This window comes from Alosa pseudoharengus, unplaced genomic scaffold (assembly GCF_046254945.1).
Source record: "Alosa pseudoharengus isolate Yale_2024_CS ecotype anadromous, Long Island Sound unplaced genomic scaffold, YU_APseudo_1.1 YU_APseudo_1.1_scf_8, whole genome shotgun sequence".
Classification (NCBI taxonomy): domain Eukaryota; kingdom Metazoa; phylum Chordata; class Actinopteri; order Clupeiformes; family Clupeidae; genus Alosa; species Alosa pseudoharengus.
The window spans coordinates 10,649,214-10,671,685 of record NW_027468870.1 but is presented as its reverse complement, the minus strand read 5'-3'; the positions used below and the strand labels follow the sequence as shown (position 1 = coordinate 10,671,685).

The 22,472-nt window shown below is 42.2% G+C and overlaps 1 protein-coding gene across 1 annotated transcript; it reads right to left on the bottom strand.

The window, feature by feature from the left end:
• Window positions 1–6,466: 6,466 nt before the first annotated feature.
• On the bottom strand, window positions 6,467–13,710 carry LOC143112801 (cystatin-B-like). Its single transcript, XM_076275109.1, has 3 exons — window positions 13,515–13,710; window positions 10,641–10,742; window positions 6,467–9,181 (listed from the first exon to the last, which is right to left on the bottom strand). Exons 1-3 carry the CDS (start codon window positions 13,584–13,586, stop codon window positions 9,053–9,055), a joined length of 303 nt encoding a protein of 100 aa, XP_076131224.1. The 5' UTR covers window positions 13,587–13,710; the 3' UTR covers window positions 6,467–9,052.
• Between the last annotated feature and the right edge of the window lie 8,762 nt (window positions 13,711–22,472).

The following is a 22,472-nucleotide window of genomic DNA, read 5'->3' as shown; positions in this document are numbered from 1 at the left end:
TTTCTTTTTTTCAGTTACTTCTCAATACATGTGCATCCAGACACTTCAACATTCAGCATGTACAAAACACGTCATGCACAGTAGCAGAGCAGCAGCAATTTCAAAGAGAAAAAGCGGAGATTCAATGTAGCATGGAGGTAGGCTACAGTGCATCCAAACACTTCCACAAATCCAGAAACGTCACACACATTAGCAGAGCAGCAGCAATTTCAAAGAGACAAAGAGGAGATTCAACGTAGCATGGAGGTAGGCTACAGTGCATCCAAACACTTCCACAGATCCAGAAACGTCACGCACATTAGCAGAGCAGCGGCAATTTCAAAGAGACAAAGCGGAGATTCATCATCTGACAGTACGGAGATATTACACCGAACACCGAATCCACACAATCAATGCCAGCGATCAGTATGACCAACTCAAACGGTGTTCAATCCAATAATGTCCCCAATGGACAAACAACAGCATGCGTGCCGCATTCCTTCCAATATATACAGCTTAATGCGCATAAACACCAGCTTTTGAGTGCGTCTTCCGAGGCTGTGGCCTATTGATCGAAAGTCAGTGCAGTCTTCCATCCTTTATCTCCGATGGTCCTTTCCCCATTTGATCCTTGAAACGTCCGCAATGGCTTTCCTAATGCCCGGCTTCTTGTTGACAAAAATGTAGCGACTTGTATCCAAAAAGCCAAGCAGTCGCTGAGAGGCTAAGGTATGGGTGTAGCTGATTGTATGACGCGCTATACCAAACAAAATATCCGCTGAGATCCAGATGCGTTTGACGGGTTTATTGAAAAAGGTAGTCCAACTTAATCCAGTAGTCCTGTAATAATAACGCGCTCAAAGTAAAAGAAAATGTAGGCTAAACAGAGTTCAACAGCGGAGCAGCATAACAGCGGTCAACAAGAAATACGGCCTCCCAGTAACTCACCCTCTCTCTAGTTACTTCCGCCCATGCCTGTGCACCTGCCATTAAATTAGTTCAATGTTACCGCCCCCAATTACTGTGATATGAAATTAAACAAAAACTAACGAAATATAATAACCCAAATATAAACCATTAAATTATATTACTTAACATTACATAATAATCAGATTGTATATATGAAACACCTTAATGGCTCCTACACAGGCAGACAACTAAACCTCTCTGACACTGTGATCTGCAGCACCGGAGCGCCACAGGGAACTGTGCTCTCTCCAGTCCTGTTCACCCTGTACACATCTGACTTCTGCTACAACACCGAGTCATGCCACATGCAGAAGTTTTCTGATGATACTGCAATTGTGGGGTGTATCAGGAACGGGCAGGAGGAGTACAGGAGCCTGGTGGAGGACTTTGTGCAAACTCAATCATCTTCAACTTAACACTTCAAAGACCAAGGAGATGGTGTTGGATTTCCGCAGGTCTAAGCCCACTCTGCTACCAGTCCACATTGATGGGGTCAATGTGGAGGTGGTTAGCACCTACAAGTATCTGGGTCTCCACCTGGACAATAAACTGGACTGGTCAGCCAACATTGATGCACTCTACAAGAAAGGGCAGAGCAGGCTGTACTTCCTGAGGAGGCTGCGGTCCTTCAATGTGTGCAGCAAGCTCCTCAGGATGTTCTACCAGTCTGTTGTTGCCAGCGTCCTCTTCTATGCAGTAGTATGTTGGGGAGGAAGCACAAGGAAGAAGGATGTGGGGCGAATTGACAGGCTGATAAGGAAAGCTGGCTCTGTAGTGGGAGCTGAACTGGAGTGCATCACTTCACTATCTGATAAAAGACCATGGACAAACTGATCAACATCTTGGACAATGAGTGTCACCCACTCCACAGCACTATTGTTAAGCAGAAGAGCCTCAGCTGGAGACTTCGCTCACTGCCTTGCACAACTGACAGACTGAGAAAGTCATTTGTCCCCAGGGCCATTGAACTGTTCAATGCCTCACTTAAGGGAAGAGGAGAGATAGACTTCTCTGCATAGTCTGTCTGCCTCTTCACCCCCTCCATGTTTGGATACTGTCTGTCCACTAGCCACTTTTACCACTGTCTTTATGCCTCACTGTTTGCGTGCTATATTAGCACATTAGCACATATGCATAACCCCCCCCTCCATGCCACAGCCGAACTGTGGCCACACTTATACATTTTCTTTAAATAGTTAAATATATGGATATATAGACTTTACTTTACTTTATTTCTGCATTGTTGCACTGTTGGACTTACTCATTTGCACTATCACCATGACCACTATCACCATTGCACTACCACCATGACACTCATTCACACAGAGCACCTTAGAGCACCTTACCATACCTTACTATGCACAGAGAATCACAGGCTCAGTCCCTGCCTCAGTCATTGCAAGCGCCTCTGATTGATTAATCACCATGTGGATACTGTTTTTAGAATTGATTTAGATTAAGTGTTAGTTAGTATAATTTGTATTTTAGTATATTTAGCATATTCTTTATCTTCTACTGTCCTTATTGCTCAGTTGTGTTTTTATATTATATACTTTAATTACTCTTTCTGCTGTTAAAGAATGTGTTTGTGTTGTCTGTTTGCTGCTGAGACCTTGAATTTCCCCTGGGGATCAATAAAGTATCTATCTATCTATCTATCTATCTATCTCGATCTCTCTCTCCTCAAATAAATACACTTGGTTTCCAACCCTGTCCTTTACCTCTTTCACTAACATTGTGTGTGTGTGTGTGTGTGTGTGTGTGTGTGTGTGTGTGTGTGTGTGTGTATTTGTGTGTGTGTTTTAACTAATGAAAGTCTATAAACACACTTCAGGTTCTAACCCTATGCTTTACTTATCCCAAAGACCCTTAATTCTGACACACTCATCTATTTCAGAGCCACACCCATATATTATTATACTTTTTTTTTTTTTTGGGGGGGGGGGGGGTGACCATGAGCATCCTTGGCGTCCAGACACACCTCTCCTGGTTCCTCAACACCTCAACCAAGCTGGTCATCTCCCGCGAATCGTGAAACATTACCTTGTCAGTAGATTTTTGCCTGTTGTTAATCCTTCAGCTCCACAACAAAAGCATTTTCATTGTGTACAGGGGGGATAAGCCACGAGAAGTTTGCAATTAGTAAAATATAAATAGTAAAATATAAATATATTGCGACTGAGAGGAGCTCTTGTCGCCAAAAATACCTAAACCTGCATAGTGCACCTTTAAGCAGTCTTGCTCAAAAGGCATACACATCTCTGCTCCAGGAAGCTGACTAGTTTGTCTGTGTCCAAATTGATCATCGCTTATGTCATTACATAATGCTTTTGAGGCATAAACAAAGCATTTTGAGCAAGATATGTGCTTCTGGAGGTAATCCACCACGTGGTGCAGTTTGCCCTAATTGTTTTGAGAAATGCAAATGTTAATGATGATTCGAGAAATGCACCAAAGTGATTGAGATTTGATTTAAGTGCATCTCATACAGTATATGTGCTACTGGCTACAACAGTGTGGTGTATTTGAGTGCATCTCATATATGTGCTACTGGCTACAACGTGTGGTGTATTTAAGTGCATCTCATATATGTGCTACTGGCTACAACAGTGTGGTGTATTTAAGTGCATCTCATATATGTGCTACTGGCTACAACAGTGTGGTGTATTTAAGTGCATCTCATACAGTATATGTGCTACTGGCTACAACATTTACAGTTTTTCTCAGTTGCTTTGGTGCATTTCTCAGATTGTTTTCTCTGTTTGTTCAAACTGCATATAATTACTATATCACTGCATCATTAAAGCATTAAAGCAGTTTCTCCCCATCTTGAACAAATAGCAATGCTTTCGTACATCCATGCAACTGATTTTGTACAAATGTCTGTTGTTTTTATTTTACATTTTCAATTGCTAATGTCATGTTGATCAATATGCACTATACTGGTTCCATGCTGAATAGCCCTACTCCATAAAACAAATTGGCCTAATTTCATCGCTTGTGTCATTAGATGCAAATGTGTTGAAATAGCTGTCAGTAGCCACACACTCACACACACACACACATACACACACAGGGATGGGCAGAAATACATCAAAATGCATTTGAAAATAAAATATCAAATACCTTAGTGTATCAAAATAAACTACAAAATACAGCCACACCATGTATCAAAATTACAAAAGCTTTTCTCTTCCTACAAGACATGCCATAAAGCTACAAACAGTCAACAGATCAACTATCCTGACCTGCCTGTTACATCTCATAGCTACTGTATATTACTGTAAAGATGCACTCAAAAAGTCACATCTGAACTTGTCAAGTGGTACAGAGTGGAGACAAGTTCCTGACATTGTCAAGATTCCCAGATTGCTTGATATTGCAATAATGCTGTTGATCAGGAAGGATCATGACCCTTTTAGCTGTTTTTACTGTAACTAACTGGGTAGCGCTACATGGTGTTATATTACTGCCAAGGGGGATAAATATGAATGTTTCATTGTGTTGCTTTAGGTGATGCATGGGGCAACTTCAGGGGAATATTGCAGGGAAACTACATAACTGGTTCCATGTGTTCCGATTGGATGATTAAAGTTCTCAAGAAACTGATGATTAAATGTCTCAAGAAAATTGAGATTAGCGAGAGAGACTGGAGTGTATTGTTTGTGTGACACAAAACCTACACTTGCACTGAATCATCTTTCAAGTATTTTGATACAAAACAAAAAGCTATTTTCTACAACCGAATAAAATACAAATGAGAAAATACTATTTTGTTTCTGTAATACTTAATTTAAATACATGTATCATAAATACTGTCCATTCCTGGCAATCAACCCACTCCACACACAATAATGTGTAACTTTGTAGTTTTGAAATAGAAAATAGTGCTGACTTGCACATTGTTCATTAGAAAATACTTAAAGAGTAAACTGTCATATTGAGGCATATTGCTTTTGATGCATAAATAACACATTTTGAGCAAGATATGAGCTTTTGCAAGTTATCAATGCGGTGCAGTTTGCTGTAATTGTTTTGAGAAATGGCAACTGTTGTGCCAATGTTAATGATAACTCGAGAAATGCACCAAACCGACTGAGAAAAACTGTAAGTGCATCTCATGATACTGGCTACAACAGTGTGGTGTATTTGAGTGCATCTCATGTGCTACATGGCTACAACAGTGTGGTGTATTTAAGTGCATCTCATACAGTATATGTGCTACTGGCTACAACAGTGTGGTGTATTTGAGTGCATCTCATATATGTGCTACTGGCTACAACAGTGTGGTGTATTTGAGTGCATCTCATATATGTGCTACTGGCTACAACAGTGTGGTGTATTTGAGTGCATCTCATATATGTGCTACTGGCTACAACAGTGTGGTGTATTTGAGTGCATCTCATATATGTGCATCTCATATATGTGCTACTGGCTACAACAGTGTGGTGTATTTGAGTGCATCTCATATATGTGCTACTGGCTACAACAGTGTGGTGTATTTGAGTGCATCTCATATGTGTGCTACTGGCTACAACAGTGTGGTGTATTTGAGTGCATCTCATATGTGTGCTACTGGCTACAACAGTGTGGTGTATTTGAGTGCATCTCATATGTGTGCTACTGGCTACAACAGTGTGGTGTATTTGAGTGCATCTCATATATGTGCTACTGGCTACAACAGTGTGGTGTATTTGAGTGCATCTCATATATGTGCTACTGGCTACAACAGTGTGGTGTATTTGAGTGCATCTCATATATGTGCTACTGGCTACAACAGTGTGGTGTATTTGAGTGCATCTCATATATGTGCATCTCATATATGTGCTACTGGCTACAACAGTGTGGTGTATTTGAGTGCATCTCATATATGTGCTACTGGCTACAACAGTGTGGTGTATTTGAGTGCATCTCATATATGTGCTACTGGCTACAACAGTGTGGTGTATTTGAGTGCATCTCATATGTGTGCTACTGGCTACAACAGTGTGGTGTATTTGAGTGCATCTCATATGTGTGCTACTGGCTACAACAGTGTGGTGTATTTGAGTGCATCTCATATATGTGCTACTGGCTACAACAGTGTGGTGTATTTGAGTGCATCTCATATATGTGCTACAGGCTACAACAGTTTGTTGTGGGAGCTGCTCCACAGCTGACTGGAAGGCCCTGCAGCATGTGGCAATAAAAGCCCAACACACGGGGGTCTCGCTCACACACACACACACACACACACAACCAACACACGAGGGTCCTGCTCCCTGCCAGCAGTGACTATCATCTTAATCAGACCCCACCACTGGGGATTTTATGACTCAATGTGGCTTACGCATATAAATTTGATTCTACAGTTTATCTAAGAACACAGGTTGCATATTTGTTGCTAGCACTAGTTTAATTAAATATATATATATAAGTAAGTATATATACTCTTTCATAGAATCATCACACTAAACACTGACCTACAAATACAGAAACACACTTTTCACATTTAAAAACAAACCATAGCACAAGAAAATAAGGTTGAAAAATAATCAAATGTTTACTTGGGATAAATATAGCATACCTTATCTCATATAAAGGAGAGGCATTCTAAATTAATCTAATATAAGAAAAAAGAACAGATCAAATGGCATGCTTCTTGAATTCAATGTACACAGGTTACATTATGAACTCAAGCCTAAAGTTGGTTACAGTTTTAGGGCTCAAGTTAGTTTGCATTACAGTTACACATATACAGTGCCTATAAAAGGAGTTAATATTTATGCAATCACTTATTTTGCATTATATATGTTTAATTAATTAACATTGCTTTGTAGAAATCTGCTTTCACTTTGACATTAAACAGGTTTTTTATGTAAATTATTGTAAAAGAAAAGGGCCAAAATAAATTGATCAAGATTCCATTTATGAAAGCAGTAAAAGGGGAAATATTTAAGGGGGGAGAGGATATATAGACACTGCATGTATTGGTACAACAATGTATGTATGAGTATAAAATCCTTTTATTACACAAAGAGGAAAGGCAGAACAGCATATCATCATGATCGGCACTTTGTGTAGAAATGTACACTTGCACAGCAGGCTGGTCTAATAGCTACACTCTCTCTTCTTGCGCCACTCAGGACAACAGTATACTACTTAATGGTATTATAATCAGTTGATTAATAGAAGCCTAGAACTAACCTATTTTATGATGAATTTATAACCTACTTTGATGACATGGTCACACATACACACACAGGATGGACAATTCCCAGCCAGCTGTTGGAGAACCATACACTCCTCCACCCCCTCAACCCAACCCATGAGTCACATGACCCCAAGGCTACAGGCTAATGATGGAACACACAATATGATATACGAGAAACCGTGACTTTATTTGGTCAAATAAAAAAAAACTCACACCAAACGTGCACAGGCGCACGTGTGCGTGTGTGTTTTAGGGATCGACCGATATGGATTTTTTTAGTGCCGATACCGATTTTTTTCCATAAGCCTTAGCCGATGACCGATACAGGCTGCCGATTTTCTTGAGCCGATACTGCTTTTATTTTGCTCCCTCAATTTACATCATACAAATGACACATAATTACACAAATGATGTTAACAAATGTTATAAGTCTCAATTTAAAAAAGGAACATTTATTGAACTTATGGATGGGTGCACTGGATATGGTTAACTGTGCAAAATGCTTTCATCAAAATCTTACAACACAGCCTTGATGATGCATTGCTTGCTGACTATAAGACATAATTCAGGTCATCACAAAATGTCCTTTGTCAACACATTTAAATAATTTAAGAAAACAATAAGCCTTCATGGTTTCAATTTTTCTATGTCTATATTTTCCTAAAAAAAGCTGCCAGATTTGTCAACCACAGAACATATATCAGCAGAAGAAAATAACGTGGTGTCAGATGTTTCTGTTCTAAACGGCATCAACGTCAAAAGGTATAAAACATATCTCTCAAAGTTTTAAAATCTCTCCTTCTGGTAGCGCAGCACTCTCATATCGCTGTGATGCATGTGTCCCACTGAGTGAGACAGACCAGACACATAGACAAACTTCTGTTTGGTAGCTGACGAACCACCATTGAACTGGATTGATAATGATAAGGTTAGCAAACGGCTAAGTAAGGCATACACGGTATGTCTGGTACATGGTAAACGTTAACACGAATTAATAGTCAACTACATATAACACGTCTCATTATTAAAGCTCTGATATCACTGCGATGGCAACTCCGCCCAGCTCGAAGGGAGAGGGAGACGCACACACCACACGCGTCCAAAACTCAGCCAGGTGGTCGCTGAATAAAACTCCCACAAATATCACGGAACAACGTCGGCATTACTTAATCATATGATTGACCAGTGTTCATAACAGCTACTGCTACTGCATGCATACGGATAGCCTACAACTTAGCTATTTGCAGCTCCCTAAATACAATGGCAAGCAGTTTTATAGAAGAGGCATTCAGGGAGGGACACACACACACACACACACACACACACACACACACCACACGCGTCCAACACTCAGCCAGGTGGTCGCTGAATAAAACTCCCACGAATACCACGGAACAACGTTGGCATTACTTAAACATATGACCAGTGTTTGTAACAGCTACCGCTACCACATGCATATGGATAGCCTAGCCTACAACTTAGCTATTTGCAGCTCCCTAAATACAATGGCAAGCAGTTCTATGAACGAGGCATTAAGCATTAAATAAAGTACCTATCTATCTATTATTCTCGTTTTCCATTTGGACCCACAAACTTGCTTCCACCTTCAAAGTGTATGGCAATATTTCAGCTAAGTCAAACAGTTAAAAGATGCTTTGAAAGTTTATAGTTTACTGTTGTCTTAAAGAGCAGGCTTTCAGCACTCTGCTTGTGGGGGAGGGGCAGTCTGCACGTAAATTGCAGTGTCTCCAGCAACACAGAGCTGCCTGTGGACGCCTGTATGTAAATAATGTGGGGAAAAAAACTATAGGCGAACGCAGCCGCTTATCGGCCGATGCCGATACACGTAAAAAACGTAAATATCGGCCCGATATATCGGTCGGCCGATATATCGGTCGATCTCTAGTGTATTTAGAAGTAAGTGATTGGGTCCTGCTGGGTCTTGTCTTTCTGCAGGCTGTGGAGCTCCTTCTTAAGGCCAGCGTGGGGAAGGCTCTGGAACACACGGATGTGGATGTGGTCATCTCCACCCACATGCACCTGCAGGAGAGGACGAGAAGGTTGGAGGGTTACACACACACACACACACACACACACACACACACACACTCACACACACACACACACCAGGGTTTCCGTTGTCCGGTAATTACCGGACATTGGCTGGAAAAAAAATGAAATGTCCGACAAAATTAAATCTCTCCGGTCAAATTGTCCGATTGAAATTGGCTAATAATCCCGTCCTCTAACGCAATCTGAATTTGAGAATAAGCCTTAATATGTAAGCCTATATTATACGTCCTCTGGCTATGTTTTTAAATGAACAGGCTCTACCGTTTGAAAAGTAGCCTAAGCTATTAAACAATACGCATAGCCTATGCTGCATTTCAAATAGAAAGCGCACGCTTAAAACGTCCATGTTAAACAACGAACATGAGTGAGGCGGTTCAAACATGGCCAGGCCCAGGCAGACTAGCCTTAAAAGTTTTTTCAGAGGCCAGACACGATGGATGATGATAAATTGGTAACATCTGAAGCCTCAGATGTCCGGTCAACTCCACCACCACCAGATAAAAAGCAGAAGTGTCGGGCGTATCTGCTGGAATCAGTGACATTGGAAGTGGAGTTGCAGGGGGTGCGGCCGCTCCAAGACACTGTCATTCTCCGTGTACACTGGACAGGCAAAGTGTTCTTTACCCAAAGCATACAGTAGGCCTATGCGTTCTCTGTCTATGATCTGCAGGGTTAGGGCCTCCTTGACGAGGCGATTACTGGTCCGCGGATAATTTCTGGCACAATTAAACGGTATCATTGAACCGCGGCCGAAAGAAAAAGAGGCTAAACATTTCCCAGAATAGAAAACATTTCTTAATTTATTGTTATCAAATAAAGAGGCATAGCATTAGGGGGTAGTGGTGTGAGCGACTGAGCGCTCATTCTTGTGTGTGCGCATCTGTGTAAGTTAAACAGTCACCACTGGAGATAACGTGGGTAGCAGCAACAAACAACGTACAGTAGCCTAGTCTTTTTAAAACAACGAACGAAGCAGACTCTTGCTGTCCATGAAGAGATAGGCTACTGGCTAGATCTTGTTAGGCATGTTTAAGTTAATAAACTAATAAACATGTTGCATTCTATACAGCCTGATTATGTCATTCTTTAAGCTACATAGCCTGTCTCCAGTTTTCCTCAATTTGACTAATTAAGAAGGGATAATAGGATATTTGACCGGCATATCATCAAAATGTCCGGAAAACGAAACCTCTGCCGTTCACTTTGACCGGCACCATTTTTTTCTAGCGGAAACTCTGACACACACACACGATGGACATGCGCACACACAAAACACACACGCACAGTCATGCGGCCACACACACACACACACACACACACGATGAACATGCGCACACACAAAACACACACGCACAGACATGCAGCCACACACAGACACGATGCACATGCACACACACAAAACACACACACTGCCACACACGCACACCTTAATGAAGTAGTTGAATCCAGCCACCACTTGGGATGCGTAGTGTGTGGCTGTAAAGACGTCATACTTCTGTTCAGCTTTCTCTTCAACATGAGGCTTCATCTGAGAGAGAGGGATGAGAGAGGTGGGAGGGAGAGGAGGGATGAGGGAGAGGAGAGAGACAGACAGAGATTGAGGGAGGGAGAGAGATGGAGAATAAGAAGGGGGGTGAGAGAGATGGAGGGAGTGAGGTGGTGTGTGTGAGAGTAAGAGAGAGAGGAAGGGAGGAAGAGAGAGAGAGGTTAAGGTGGACAATGATAAGAAAGAGCCAGGAATCGTGTAGTATGCACTGTATGTATGCACTTAAGCGTGGTTTCTGTGTGTGCGTGTAAGTTACTCTTCACATTCAGATTTACTTCCCCTTGCAGACGAGAAGAGAGGAGAAAATCAGAAAGATTGAAAAGAAAGTAAACGCCAAACTACAAGCCATCTCCAAACAATCAATTACATGTTACATATCCAATGACCTCTTCAGAGTGTGTGAGAGTGTGTGTGTGTGCGTGTGTGTGTGTGTGTGTGTCGTTGGGTGTGTGAGGGGTGTATAGGGGGTGGGGATGTGTGTTTATGTACAGTATATCTTTAACAAACACACACCCCATTCTTTACAGACCTGCCCCCATCTTGTGTACATACCCAAGGTAAGACTGGGTGAAGATTGATTGGTTGAAAGCTTAGAGGCCCATGTGTGATTCCTCTAAACACACACACACACACACACCTGAACAAATCTGAAATATTCCTAGCTCTGTGTTTGTGTTCAGATTCTTCTTCATATGTCCATACACTTCTTATTCATGAGGCACGTCTGAGTGACTGTGTGTGTGTGCGTGTGTATCTGCATGTGTGTGCGTGTGTGTGAATGGGTGAGAGTATGTGTGTGTTTGTGTGTAGAAAAAAAAAAAAAGATATCCGCACACTGTCTTGTATGGTTCCCCCCCCTGGTGTTAGTATTGTTTATGATGATTTACAAAGCGGTCATATTTTGCTTTCATAAATGGCGTGCTTTCTCACACACTTCCTTTGGTTTTCAGAATGTTCATTATATCCATAGCCTAAGTATTTCTTCAGTGATTAGAATGCTACCACCAGAAACCAACAATCATGTAGACCTGTGCGTGCGTGCTCTCTCTACCGTGCGCATGAAAACTGCTAGATTTGTTTAATTTGCCTACTTTCTATCTGTTTTCCTTTTGCGATCTCGTTTTTGTTTAGGCTATCTTGCTCACGTAGCTTGCCGCTAATTTGTCGCTGTCGCTGACATTTGTCCATCTGCCAATAGGCAAGTTCGACTTGAGGCAGATCTGTGCAGATCTGACTTGATGTGATGCATGCTGGGTTGAACACAATGCATACTGGGATGGACGCAATGCTTGCTGGTTAGAAATTCTGTCCGACTTCTGTCAGCCGGGGAGGGACTTACCACCGTGACACCATGTCACATGGCCTTAAAATATCGCGGGAGTCTTAGCCTGCAGACAGATCTTGCAGTTGCCTTCCACCATAGATATATACACTAGATGTCGCCTTCTGCTTCTCAGCATGCGTCAACACCGCCGCCATCTTGGTACAGGGATCTGAAGCGCTAAACTAGTTCTCCTGTATTGTCAGCGTTACCTATTTAGCGACGTTTGGCCATCCCCAGTGATAGAAAACCTTTTTAGCGATTAGCGACAAATTTGGGAACTTCTCACAATGATGGCAGATCGGCTTCTTTGTTGTTGAACCTGGTTGCAGTTTACTCATTGTTCCTCTAGGGGCCGCCGCTAGCTAGTGCAGAATTAATGGGAGTCTATGGGGCTAGACGGGTAAAATGTATCTTTATTATCGTCTTAAGCTTAGTTTTCTCTAGACTCAACCATAAATACATGCCTGTCAGTTGGAACAACCCAAAAAATTAGATAATTGCTTGAGATTTTGAGGATTTATGGTGATTTTATTTTCGCTAGATCTTTGCCCAGATTGACGCTAATGCATTATAGAGGAGTGGATCACTGAAGCAAGATGGCGTCTAGATTGACGCATTCGTTCCAATGAACAGCAGTAGTCAAGGCGACATCTAGTGTATATATCTATGGCCTTCCACGAGCTGCACGAGCTGAAACACCCTCATGACGTCAGTTCAAAGACGTGATGGGGCCATTTGGGAGGAATGTCCTCATGACGATTATGACGGGACGCTCATGCTGCTTCCTTATGTTGGAATATGCGAAAATAAACAGAAATCAAAGGGATACCTTCTTATACGTGATTTCCTCAACAATGGTAGGCTAGCCTACTGAAAACGTTTGGATATTCTGTTATTTTCTGCTGTTGGCTAAACACACATATAGGGGAAAACACTTGATATTGAATTTATGTGCTACAATGCAGGCCTGTTAACTGTATGACAACAGTGGTTTATTTAAAATACATCATAAGAATTTATTTCGTCAGTCATCATGCTCATTTTAATGAGTAAGAATGAAAGTTCTGCTGTGTTTATTGCAAACAAAATTCCGCGATGTCTCCCGCGAGTCACGTCAGGCAGACTGTAGCCTGTCTGTCCGGGATGAGCTGCCCTCTGTTGTAGCTCCTCCCGGCTAGCCTCTGAAGATCACGTTTACGTAGTAAACCAGACCAAGTCAGACTCAGTCCATCTCGAACAAGCCTAATGTTGGGGGGACAAACACCACCGTTTTGAAAGTTGACGGTGAAACGTCCCCCCTGTCTGTCCACCCCCTACTAACTAACGTCCCTGTCTGTCTGTCTGTTGTCTGACAGAATGATGGAGAATAGAAAACTAGTAGGCTACGATAAACGCACGGAAGCGAACTTTTCCCTCTCAGTTCAGCTTACCTCGTCACAGATTGCCTGGATCTCAGGAGTGGCAGGTTTCTGCTCGCTGGTTCCTCCGCGCATCATCGGCATTTTGGCGAACTAAAGTGATTTCAATGCTAAAGAATTGATTGATACAACTGACAGTGCGACGACGAGTGAAGACCTTTACTGTCTATGGTGAAGACAACCGATACGCCCGCTTCCGTGTTTATGTACGCTCTCAACCTCATGTGACAGTGAGTCAGTCGTTGCAGACGACACCATTATTTGAGGTGGAACTGTGTTGAGAAACAATTTTCTATTTGTCCTGTATCTATCTGTATGTCTAAAAACAAACTCAAGTTTTTTTTGTGTAAGTAAATTACCATTTTTTTAGTCTGACGTTATATTCTACATGATTAAAAGCGTACACTGTAAATTTCATTGAAATAGAACCCCCCTATTAAAGGAATCGTAACTGAAACCACATGCATGAACTGCGTCCAATCTATAGACAGAAAAAAATCCAATCGTACTGAAATCACGCCCACTTTAGGAATGTTGCAGAGCTCTGCTAGCCTGACGAGCCAGACCCACATTAAAATGTACGGTCTGGACACTCACTGTTCGCAGTGCTCAGTCCGAGGGGCGGGATAATCAGTTGTCTTTCAAATTCCCTCTGCACGCAATAGGACAGCGGCAGCGCTATGAGTCCCATGCGATTCCCACCAGCGGAGCTAGTTGGCTAGTTCAAACGTTTGCCAACTTAATAAAAGCTTAACTCGTGTCACACTGTTCTCCAGCAGCAACATCCATCTTATTTGTTTTCAAGTAGCAGGGAATTCAAGCCAAACCGTTGCAACTCTGCCATCAATCATTATGTTAAGCCCACCTAACGACTCTATACACGATTTCATTGGCCTGATTAAGTTTCGATTTCTGGAGCTCACAAGCCAACGGAGAGCAAATGTAATTCGCTGCCGCTAGGGGCGCGTCTAGATTTCTAGGCTAGAGCTCTGCACTTAACCCAACAACTGCTTAGAATTATGACTAATTATTAATATAGGGTATCAAATGAACTGCTGTCTTTCTCAGGCCATTTAAATGGCAGTGATTCTCAAAAGGGACACAGGTCTGCACACACACAAACACAAAACACAGGCCTGTGTGTGTTTGTGTGAGAGAGAGAGTGTGTGTGTGTGTGTGAACATGTAGAACATTTCGGAATAATCCTTGATGACTCATCAGTCAGTAACATGTAAAATGCACACACTCACACACACACACACACACAAAACACAGGCCGCACACACACACAAAACACAGGAGAGAGAGAGTGTGTGTGTGTGTGTGTGTGTGTGCGTACGTGTGTGAACATGTACAACATTTCTGAATTATCCTTGATGACTCATCAGTCAGTAACATGTAAAACCTCTAAACAGATCCATCTTCTTGCGAAACCTTGTGCAGCAGCTTAGTCGGCCCTCTGCCTCGATCACTAAATCAAGACCTGCCCTTGCGTTAGCTGTATCCTGCCAATCCATTAATCACGCAATGCATTACATAGCGCCTCTTCGGGGGAGAGTCTTCTAGTAATAAATACACCCTAGTGGTCCGAGAGATCGCTCAGGACTTTGGAACTCATCTGTGCTTCCAGGACTTATATAGGCCTACATGGGAATATGTTCAAAAAGTGATGGCAAACAAGTAAGATGTCAATACAACCTTCTAGTTAAAAGATGCATGATAATCTAGGTGAATTTCCACAAAGGCAGTCCCATGACATAGGGCATCGCATACCATTTTGGGAGGTCTCATGACTGAAATCAGGAAGTGATAAAGGTTTGGTGGCTGCTGATTAGTGTAGGTTTGTGATGTTGCAACTTGAAGCTGCTGAGCTGAAGGGAATGAAAGTGATAATTGACCATGTTCAAAGTCCTGCAACAGGTTGGGTAACCGTATAAAAGTTACTAACTACTAGGTTCTACAACAGTTTGTAGAAGCTAGTAGTTAACCACTACCCTAGTTGAGAGAAGTTGAGAGTTCAGAAATAATGACCAATCTGTTCATCTGTTTCAGTTGGTATTTCATAATTCCATGGTTTTCTACAACTTTCACATTAAGAGATGGCTCAAGAGAGGATTATTGTGCAAGTGAAGTCAGTGTTGTCATCATCTCACCACACTCCTTTTCTCAGTATGTCAGATATTTAACCATTTAGTATACCATTTTCCAGTTTCTAACAGTGAGTGATAAACCACTGTAGCCTAACAATTTATGTCTTGATATTGAGGATGGGAGGGGGGGGGGGGGGGGTTGAGAAATATTTATTCCACTGCTTGGTTGAATTTCCCATTGTCCTGCGTAACCGGTTAATTAATTGGAACGTGCATTAACCGTATGATGGACCACCCTGCTGTGTCGTGGTGTGGCTGGCACCTCAGTCATGTGTGCGATTGTGGTCACTGACCGTCTGCGCTGGTGCTGACTACCCCTCACCATGCCTTAGTTATGCTGCTATAGTATAGCGCTGTCATGGACTTTTCATGTGTCACGCCATACAACCCTTCTTCTCTCCCCCTCCCTCTCTCTCTCTCAACTCTCCCTCCTACCTCTTCTCTCTGTCTTGCTGTTCAACTCCCTCTTCTCCCCCTCTCTCTCTCAACTCTCCCTCTCTTGCCTTTTCTCTCTTAGTATAACACTATATAGTACCATTGATATACTTATTAATACTAACCATCATGACTTATAATAATTCTAATCCACTCTATATCTCTCTTTCTTCCCCCTTTACCTCACTTGTGAGGTAAACCATTACCAGTCATCAGCCATCCTTTTGTTTGGCCCTCATCGCACCTGAAGTCCCATCCCTATGACTGCCCTACCATCGCCTGTTGCTGTCATCGCACCTGAAGTCCCATCCCTATGACTGCCCTACCATCGCCTGTTGCTGTCCCTTTACCCGGACTCCTGGCCCGCGCAGCCTAGCGACCCACTACTTGCCCTACGACAACTCCTAATCCCTTTCCCTTTCTGACACTAAATAGGATTCATGCATTATCATACTGGATATTTAACCATCCTACCTCTTTGTAACATATACCTCAGGTGGCTTTAAACACCATGTTTTATTCTCTACACCTAACTAACCTTTCATTTATCATTTACAGACTTTACTGCCCTGTAACTGACCCAAGGCAGATGGGTCAGGCCCTTGAGTCGTGGATCTGTTCGAGGTTTCTTCCTATATGTATCTCCAATTCTAGGGAGTTTTTCCTCGCCCCTGTTACTCATGGGCTCTCTCTGAATGTTTCAACACTCTAAAGCACCATGAGACATGTGTAATGTTTTGGTAGCCTAGATTAGAAATCTAGACGCACCCTAGCAGCAGCAAATGTAATTTGCAGCCAGGGTAGTCTATCAACTCTCCATTGGCTTGCGAGCTGGAAAAATTAAACTTCTATCAGGCCAATCACATTGTGTATAGAGTCGGCGACGGATGGATGATGCTGCTGGCGAACAGCGGTCTTTGAATCGCGACTCGAGTTAAGCTTTTTTTAAATTGGCAAAAGTTTGATCAACTAGCCAACTATCTCTGCTGGTGGGAAAATGCATGGGACTCATGAGTTGCGCTATCCTATTGCGTGCAGAGGAATTTGAAAGACAGCCGTTTATCCCGCCCCTCGGATTGAGCACCCAGACCCTACATCTTAATGTGGGTCTGGCTTGTCAGACTAATGTTTAGGCGATCTATAAGTAAAATTAAATTGAAATTGAAATATATACAGATAAAAACAAAATTATTCATACCCCTGACAAATATTGATTTAATGTTGATTTTCTCTTAACAATATGTTTGTTCTGACTAAAAATGACACTGTCACATGCCAAAAGGTTACAAAAGGTAGACAAGATCTTTTGTTAACATTTTTATGAAAAATGGCATGTCCAAAATTATTCATACCCTTTTTAGATAATCAATGGAAACATCCTTATTTGCCATCAAAGCTCTCAAAATGGTTCTTATAATACCTACCAAGCCTCTCCATGTCTCCACAACGATTCTAGACCGTACATTTTTTTATGACAGGTCTGGACTGCCGACAGACCATTTTAGCACCTGGAATTTTCATCTATGGAGAAATACTGTTTAAATATGTGCAGAATTCATTTTGGCAATTGGCAATATTCACATGCACATATACAGTACATACTGTATGTGGTGAAGAAGTGGGATGGTTTGCTGGGAGGCCATCGGAGACTTGCCCAGAGTATGAGCCATATTAGGGCCCCCAGAGTCTGACCCCTGACTTCTGTGTGATGGACCCAGAAATTAGTTGGACACTAGTGTGTGGGGCACCTTAGGATGGCAGAAGTACACTGGAGGAATGCTTGGATGGATAATCGTGTGTGTGAATGCATTTTCAACTAATGCATTATAAATTACATGTGCCATTGGGGTCATTAGTTTGTCATATCAGACTTACCAATTGCGTGTTGTGCATTTGTGCAATGTAAATACACCTAAAAGGTTCTCATTACTAGCCTGACGAGCCAGACCCACATTAAAATGTAGGTGGGCACTCACCGTTCGCAGTGCTCAGTCCGAGGGGCGGGATAATCGGTTGTCTTTCAAATTCCCTCTGCACGCAATAGGACAGCTCTATGAGTCCCATGCGTTTCCCACCAGCGGAGCTAGTTGGCTAGTTCAAACTTTTGCCAACTTAATAAAAGCTTAACTCGTGTCACATTGTTCGCCAACAGCAACATCCATCTTATTTGTTTTCAAGTAGCAAAGAATTTAAGCCAAACCGTTGCAACTCTGCCATCAATCATTATGTTAAGCCCGCCTAACGATTTTATACACGATTTGATTGGCCTGATAGAAGTTTAATTTTTCGAGCTCACAAGCCAACGGAGAGTTGCTAGACTACCCCTGGAAGCAAATGTAATTTGCTGCCGCTAGGGTGCGTCTAGATTTCTAGGCTATCTCATTACCCTATTAGCCTACACATTGCTTCTAAGTCTGAGTCAAAGTCACATTGCACCTCTAAGATCGACTATCTTGTATTATTAAAAAAAAAAAACCTATGCCTTCTGAAGCATGGACATTGGTTAAGAATCAGGAGATTGTCCACAAGCAAAACATTTAATTAAAGTTGTTTTAATGAATGTATGTTAAAACATGTGTTAATCTATCTAAATTGAAAGACTCTTCTATTTAACTATTTGATTATTAGCAACATACATAATATCTGCAAAAAATCATCAAATATAACTAAAAATATAGTTGTTGTGCTCTTTTTATCTCACCCACATAATTGTGACATCCCCAGAAAGCCAAGTATAGGTCCTCTTGACAGTGTAGTAGGACTCAAATAGGCTAGATGAATTAAAGGTCTTAGACTAGTCCTCCAGAGGACAAAAATCAATTGCCAGGCTTGGTCTCCACCTACTGGTAATGCCGCGTATTACACTTCTCTCTTGAATCTTTCTCTCGTTTGCTATTTGCTCAAATAAACTCTCTCTATTATCAAATTATTTTCTGTGTGTGAGTGTAACCCTACTCGTGATCTGTCCGAAGTCATCATGCATTTCGGACAATGTCCCTGACTCCCCGCCCTGTCACTGTGTATGCTGCGATGGTTCGGGAACGTTTTGTCTGGTTCATGCCATCACGCACGTAGCAGCCTGGAAGCCGGATGACGAAATTACGCAATGTTAAATCCTGGGCGGTAGCTGATGAAAGTGTCAAACTATATTCGTCGGGAGCAGTTAAACACTTTAACTAAAGGTGTCACAATGAAAGTAATATCACGGTTATTGCTGACCTTTTTGGTATGTATTGCCAAAAATGGCGTCCACGGTAAAGAAGAGAAAGAATGTGAAGTCTGCAAAGGGAAGCTACAAAGTTTATGTCAAGGGGACAACTTCGAAACATCCTCCACAGGTGGGTCTATCGCCTCTGTTCGAGCTACTTAAGTAGTAGGCTATTATTTTGTCTGGGAAAGGTAGTTCAGTTAATAGAGAGAGAGAGAAATGTCGTGCCTTCATTTAGGTATTGGAAATAAAATAGCCATAATCATAATCTCCTGGCTCTGCTAAATATTTCTCTAGGCTATGTGTAGGAAATAATAGGATAATTGCCGTCCATAAAATAGTAGTGGTAATAGTTATGACATAAACCATAGTTTATTCATCAGATATCCGGGACTGATGTTCAGTGTTTCCCACAGAATTAAATTCTATTTGTGGTGGTAGGTTTGCAGAATTAACTCGAATGTAACAGTTTTTAACAAATTAGTGCAGCGCGGTTATGATTCTAACCAGATTTAAGCACAACCAGGAAAATCATTGTGTGGTGGTCAATGTTGATATTGTGGTGGGCCGCCACAAATAAGTCAATGTATGGGAAACACTGGATGTTATAAACTAAACTTCTGATACACTTTGTGTGTGTGTGTGTGTGTGTGTATGTGTGGTGTGTGTGTTATTAGTCTCCATTTCAGAGCTGAGGCGTTTGTTAGCTGAGCGTAAAGTGAGACTCTTTGATGTCCGCGAGCCTGATGAGTTTGCAGAGGGACACATACCTACAGCTATCAACGTACCATGTGAGTCATTCTCTCTCTCGCATTCACACACACACACAAACACACAGGGGTGGGAGTCTACACTCTTGACTGAGGTACTGAGCCATATCGCCTTGAAAGGCCTGGCATGATTGACACTTGGAGACATTTTGAGATATTTAACTTTTTTTTCTCCCAATGTAATCTGCATTTTTGCTGTCAGTGATCGTGCTGAAGACCCCAAGAACTGCTCAAAACTGTAGTCTAAACTGAATCAATGTAAACATGCACTTAGCTCAAACACACTTTTTTTCTCATGTTAAATTTTTTTTTTATACGTGCAACAGGCTTTTGAGGTAGTTTTCTCTTGTTTGGTGGGTGTGTCAGTGGTGCTGTCGGATCAGCGTGGACATGTAAAACCCTCTGTAAAGGCAGTAAGCGCAGCTTATCAACCTGGCATTTACAGGTGAAAGATAAGAATGGAAAGATGTTACGCTGAGGAAGGGATTGTCCCGAAATGTCAGGTTGAATGAAAAGTTGAAAAGAAAAGAAAACTTATATTCAGATTGATTTCATCAGGCTCAGAATAAATTTCGAAAAGAAAGCAAACAATGGCCTTCTCAGAGTAACCTGACTCTCGCCAGATGCATTTCGTTCCGCCTAGCTCCACTCATCCATCTGGGATCGATCCATTGGAGAGGTGTTTCAGAAGGCTGGGCCTTATTAAAAATCCTTGCATATGATTGGATAAGCCACTTGTCCATCATCTATTGACGTACTACTTCAACCACTCACATCGAAGCCAACCCGTGACGCTGAGAACAGTCTCACAGTCGCTTCTACGCTACGTCACATCTATGAAACTCCCGCCCTGCGTCCTGATTGGCTCTACCATAAAATCTGGTGCCGAAATCACTCTCAACGGAAGCGATCCCAAATGGATGTGAGTGGAGGTGGAGCTAAGCGGAACGAAATTAATCTGGTGAGAGTCAGGTTATTTTCAGAGTGCTTGCATGAACAACAGTGTTCAACGCCCCACTGTTTGCTTTGAATCACTTTGCAACGTTTTGCAGGAGAGTTGGGGTGGGATGTTGGTACAGTAGCCTCAGGATAGTTCTCTTGAGATGCTTGTTAGAATACCAGCCTTAAGGGGCTGGCATGATACTGCATCTGCGTTCTGCGCACGCGATGATAGCGAGTGTGTGACGAGAATTGCGTCAACGCGGCATGCCTCCAAATCTTGTGTGACCCCGCATCTGTGCGAAGAGAGCATTGAATGTGCATGTGTAAAACACGTGTAAAGTTATCTGTGATGCTTATTGGAGTAACAGCCTTAGGATAGATTTCTGTGATGCTTATTGGAGTAACAGCCTTAGGATAGTTCTCTGTGATGCTTATTGGAGTAACTGCCTTAGGATAGTTCTCTCTGATGCTTATTGGAGTAACTGCCGTTGACTCTTGAAACTGAACTAGTGATTCCGCTTGTGCAGTGGGCGAGCTGAAGCAGGCATTCGGGCTGACTCCAGATCAGTTTGCGGCGCGCTACGGCACACAGCTGCCCCCGCCGGACGCTACTGATGTGGTGCTCTACTGCCAGAGGGGGCGCCGTAGTGCAGAGGCTTTGGACATCATCTGTGGACTGGGCTACCACAGGTAACACACAAACACAGCTACATATACATATACACACACACACACACACACACACACAGACACACACACACCAGTCCTTGACAGTGAGGGGCGGGGGGGAGCAAACACACACACATGGGGGATTGTGTATGAGGGATGTTCTGGATGCAGGTAATACTCACACAAACACAAACACACACACACACACACACACAAGTACGCACATATGGAATTGGGGGAGGGGCAGGGGGCTGTATGTTAGTGATGCTCTGGACGCAGTTTGTCAAATTCCCTCTTTCTCTCTCTCTCTCTCTTCTTAGGGCTCGTCATTATGCAGGTGGCTACAGTGTGTGGTCTCAGCATGAAACATTGTGAGGGCCACAATAAACTGTGTGTGTGTGTGTGTGTGTGTGTCACAAAAGAGAGTATATCTAATCAAATACCAGCAACCAGTAATTGCACATGTACATTAAGGAACACACACACATGGAGAAGTGCTCAAATGTCTTTTCAGGACGCTTTAATATAAAAAATTTCTTTAGCAATACTCAGTATTATATAGTTTTTTAATCATCAGGGATATTTTGTATAATCAAAGACTATAATTGTTTTAGTCATCAGGGATATTTTGTTGTATTTAAATCAAATACTAACCTTGTTTTTGCCTGAGGAAATGAAAATATTATTTATTGGAATCGGATGGAAGTGATTGTGCGTGCAAGACAATAGAATGAATAAACTTGGAAAGAGTCTTGATAATGAAACTATAAAAGGATACATGTTATTTATCGTGTGT

Bases quoted from the DNA above. Each gene is read 5' to 3' on its own strand.
- LOC143112801 (XM_076275109.1), bottom strand. From the start codon at position 13,586: ATGCCGATGATGCGCGGAGGAACCAGCGAGCAGAAACCTGCCACTCCT. The intron at 10,743-13,514 runs GTAAGCTGAACT...CCTCTCTCTCAG, and splicing joins TCCAGGCAATCTGTGACGAG to ATGAAGCCTCATGTTGAAGA. The intron at 9,182-10,640 runs GTGTGCGTGTGT...CCTCTCCTGCAG, and splicing joins GATTCAACTACTTCATTAAG to GTGCATGTGGGTGGAGATGA.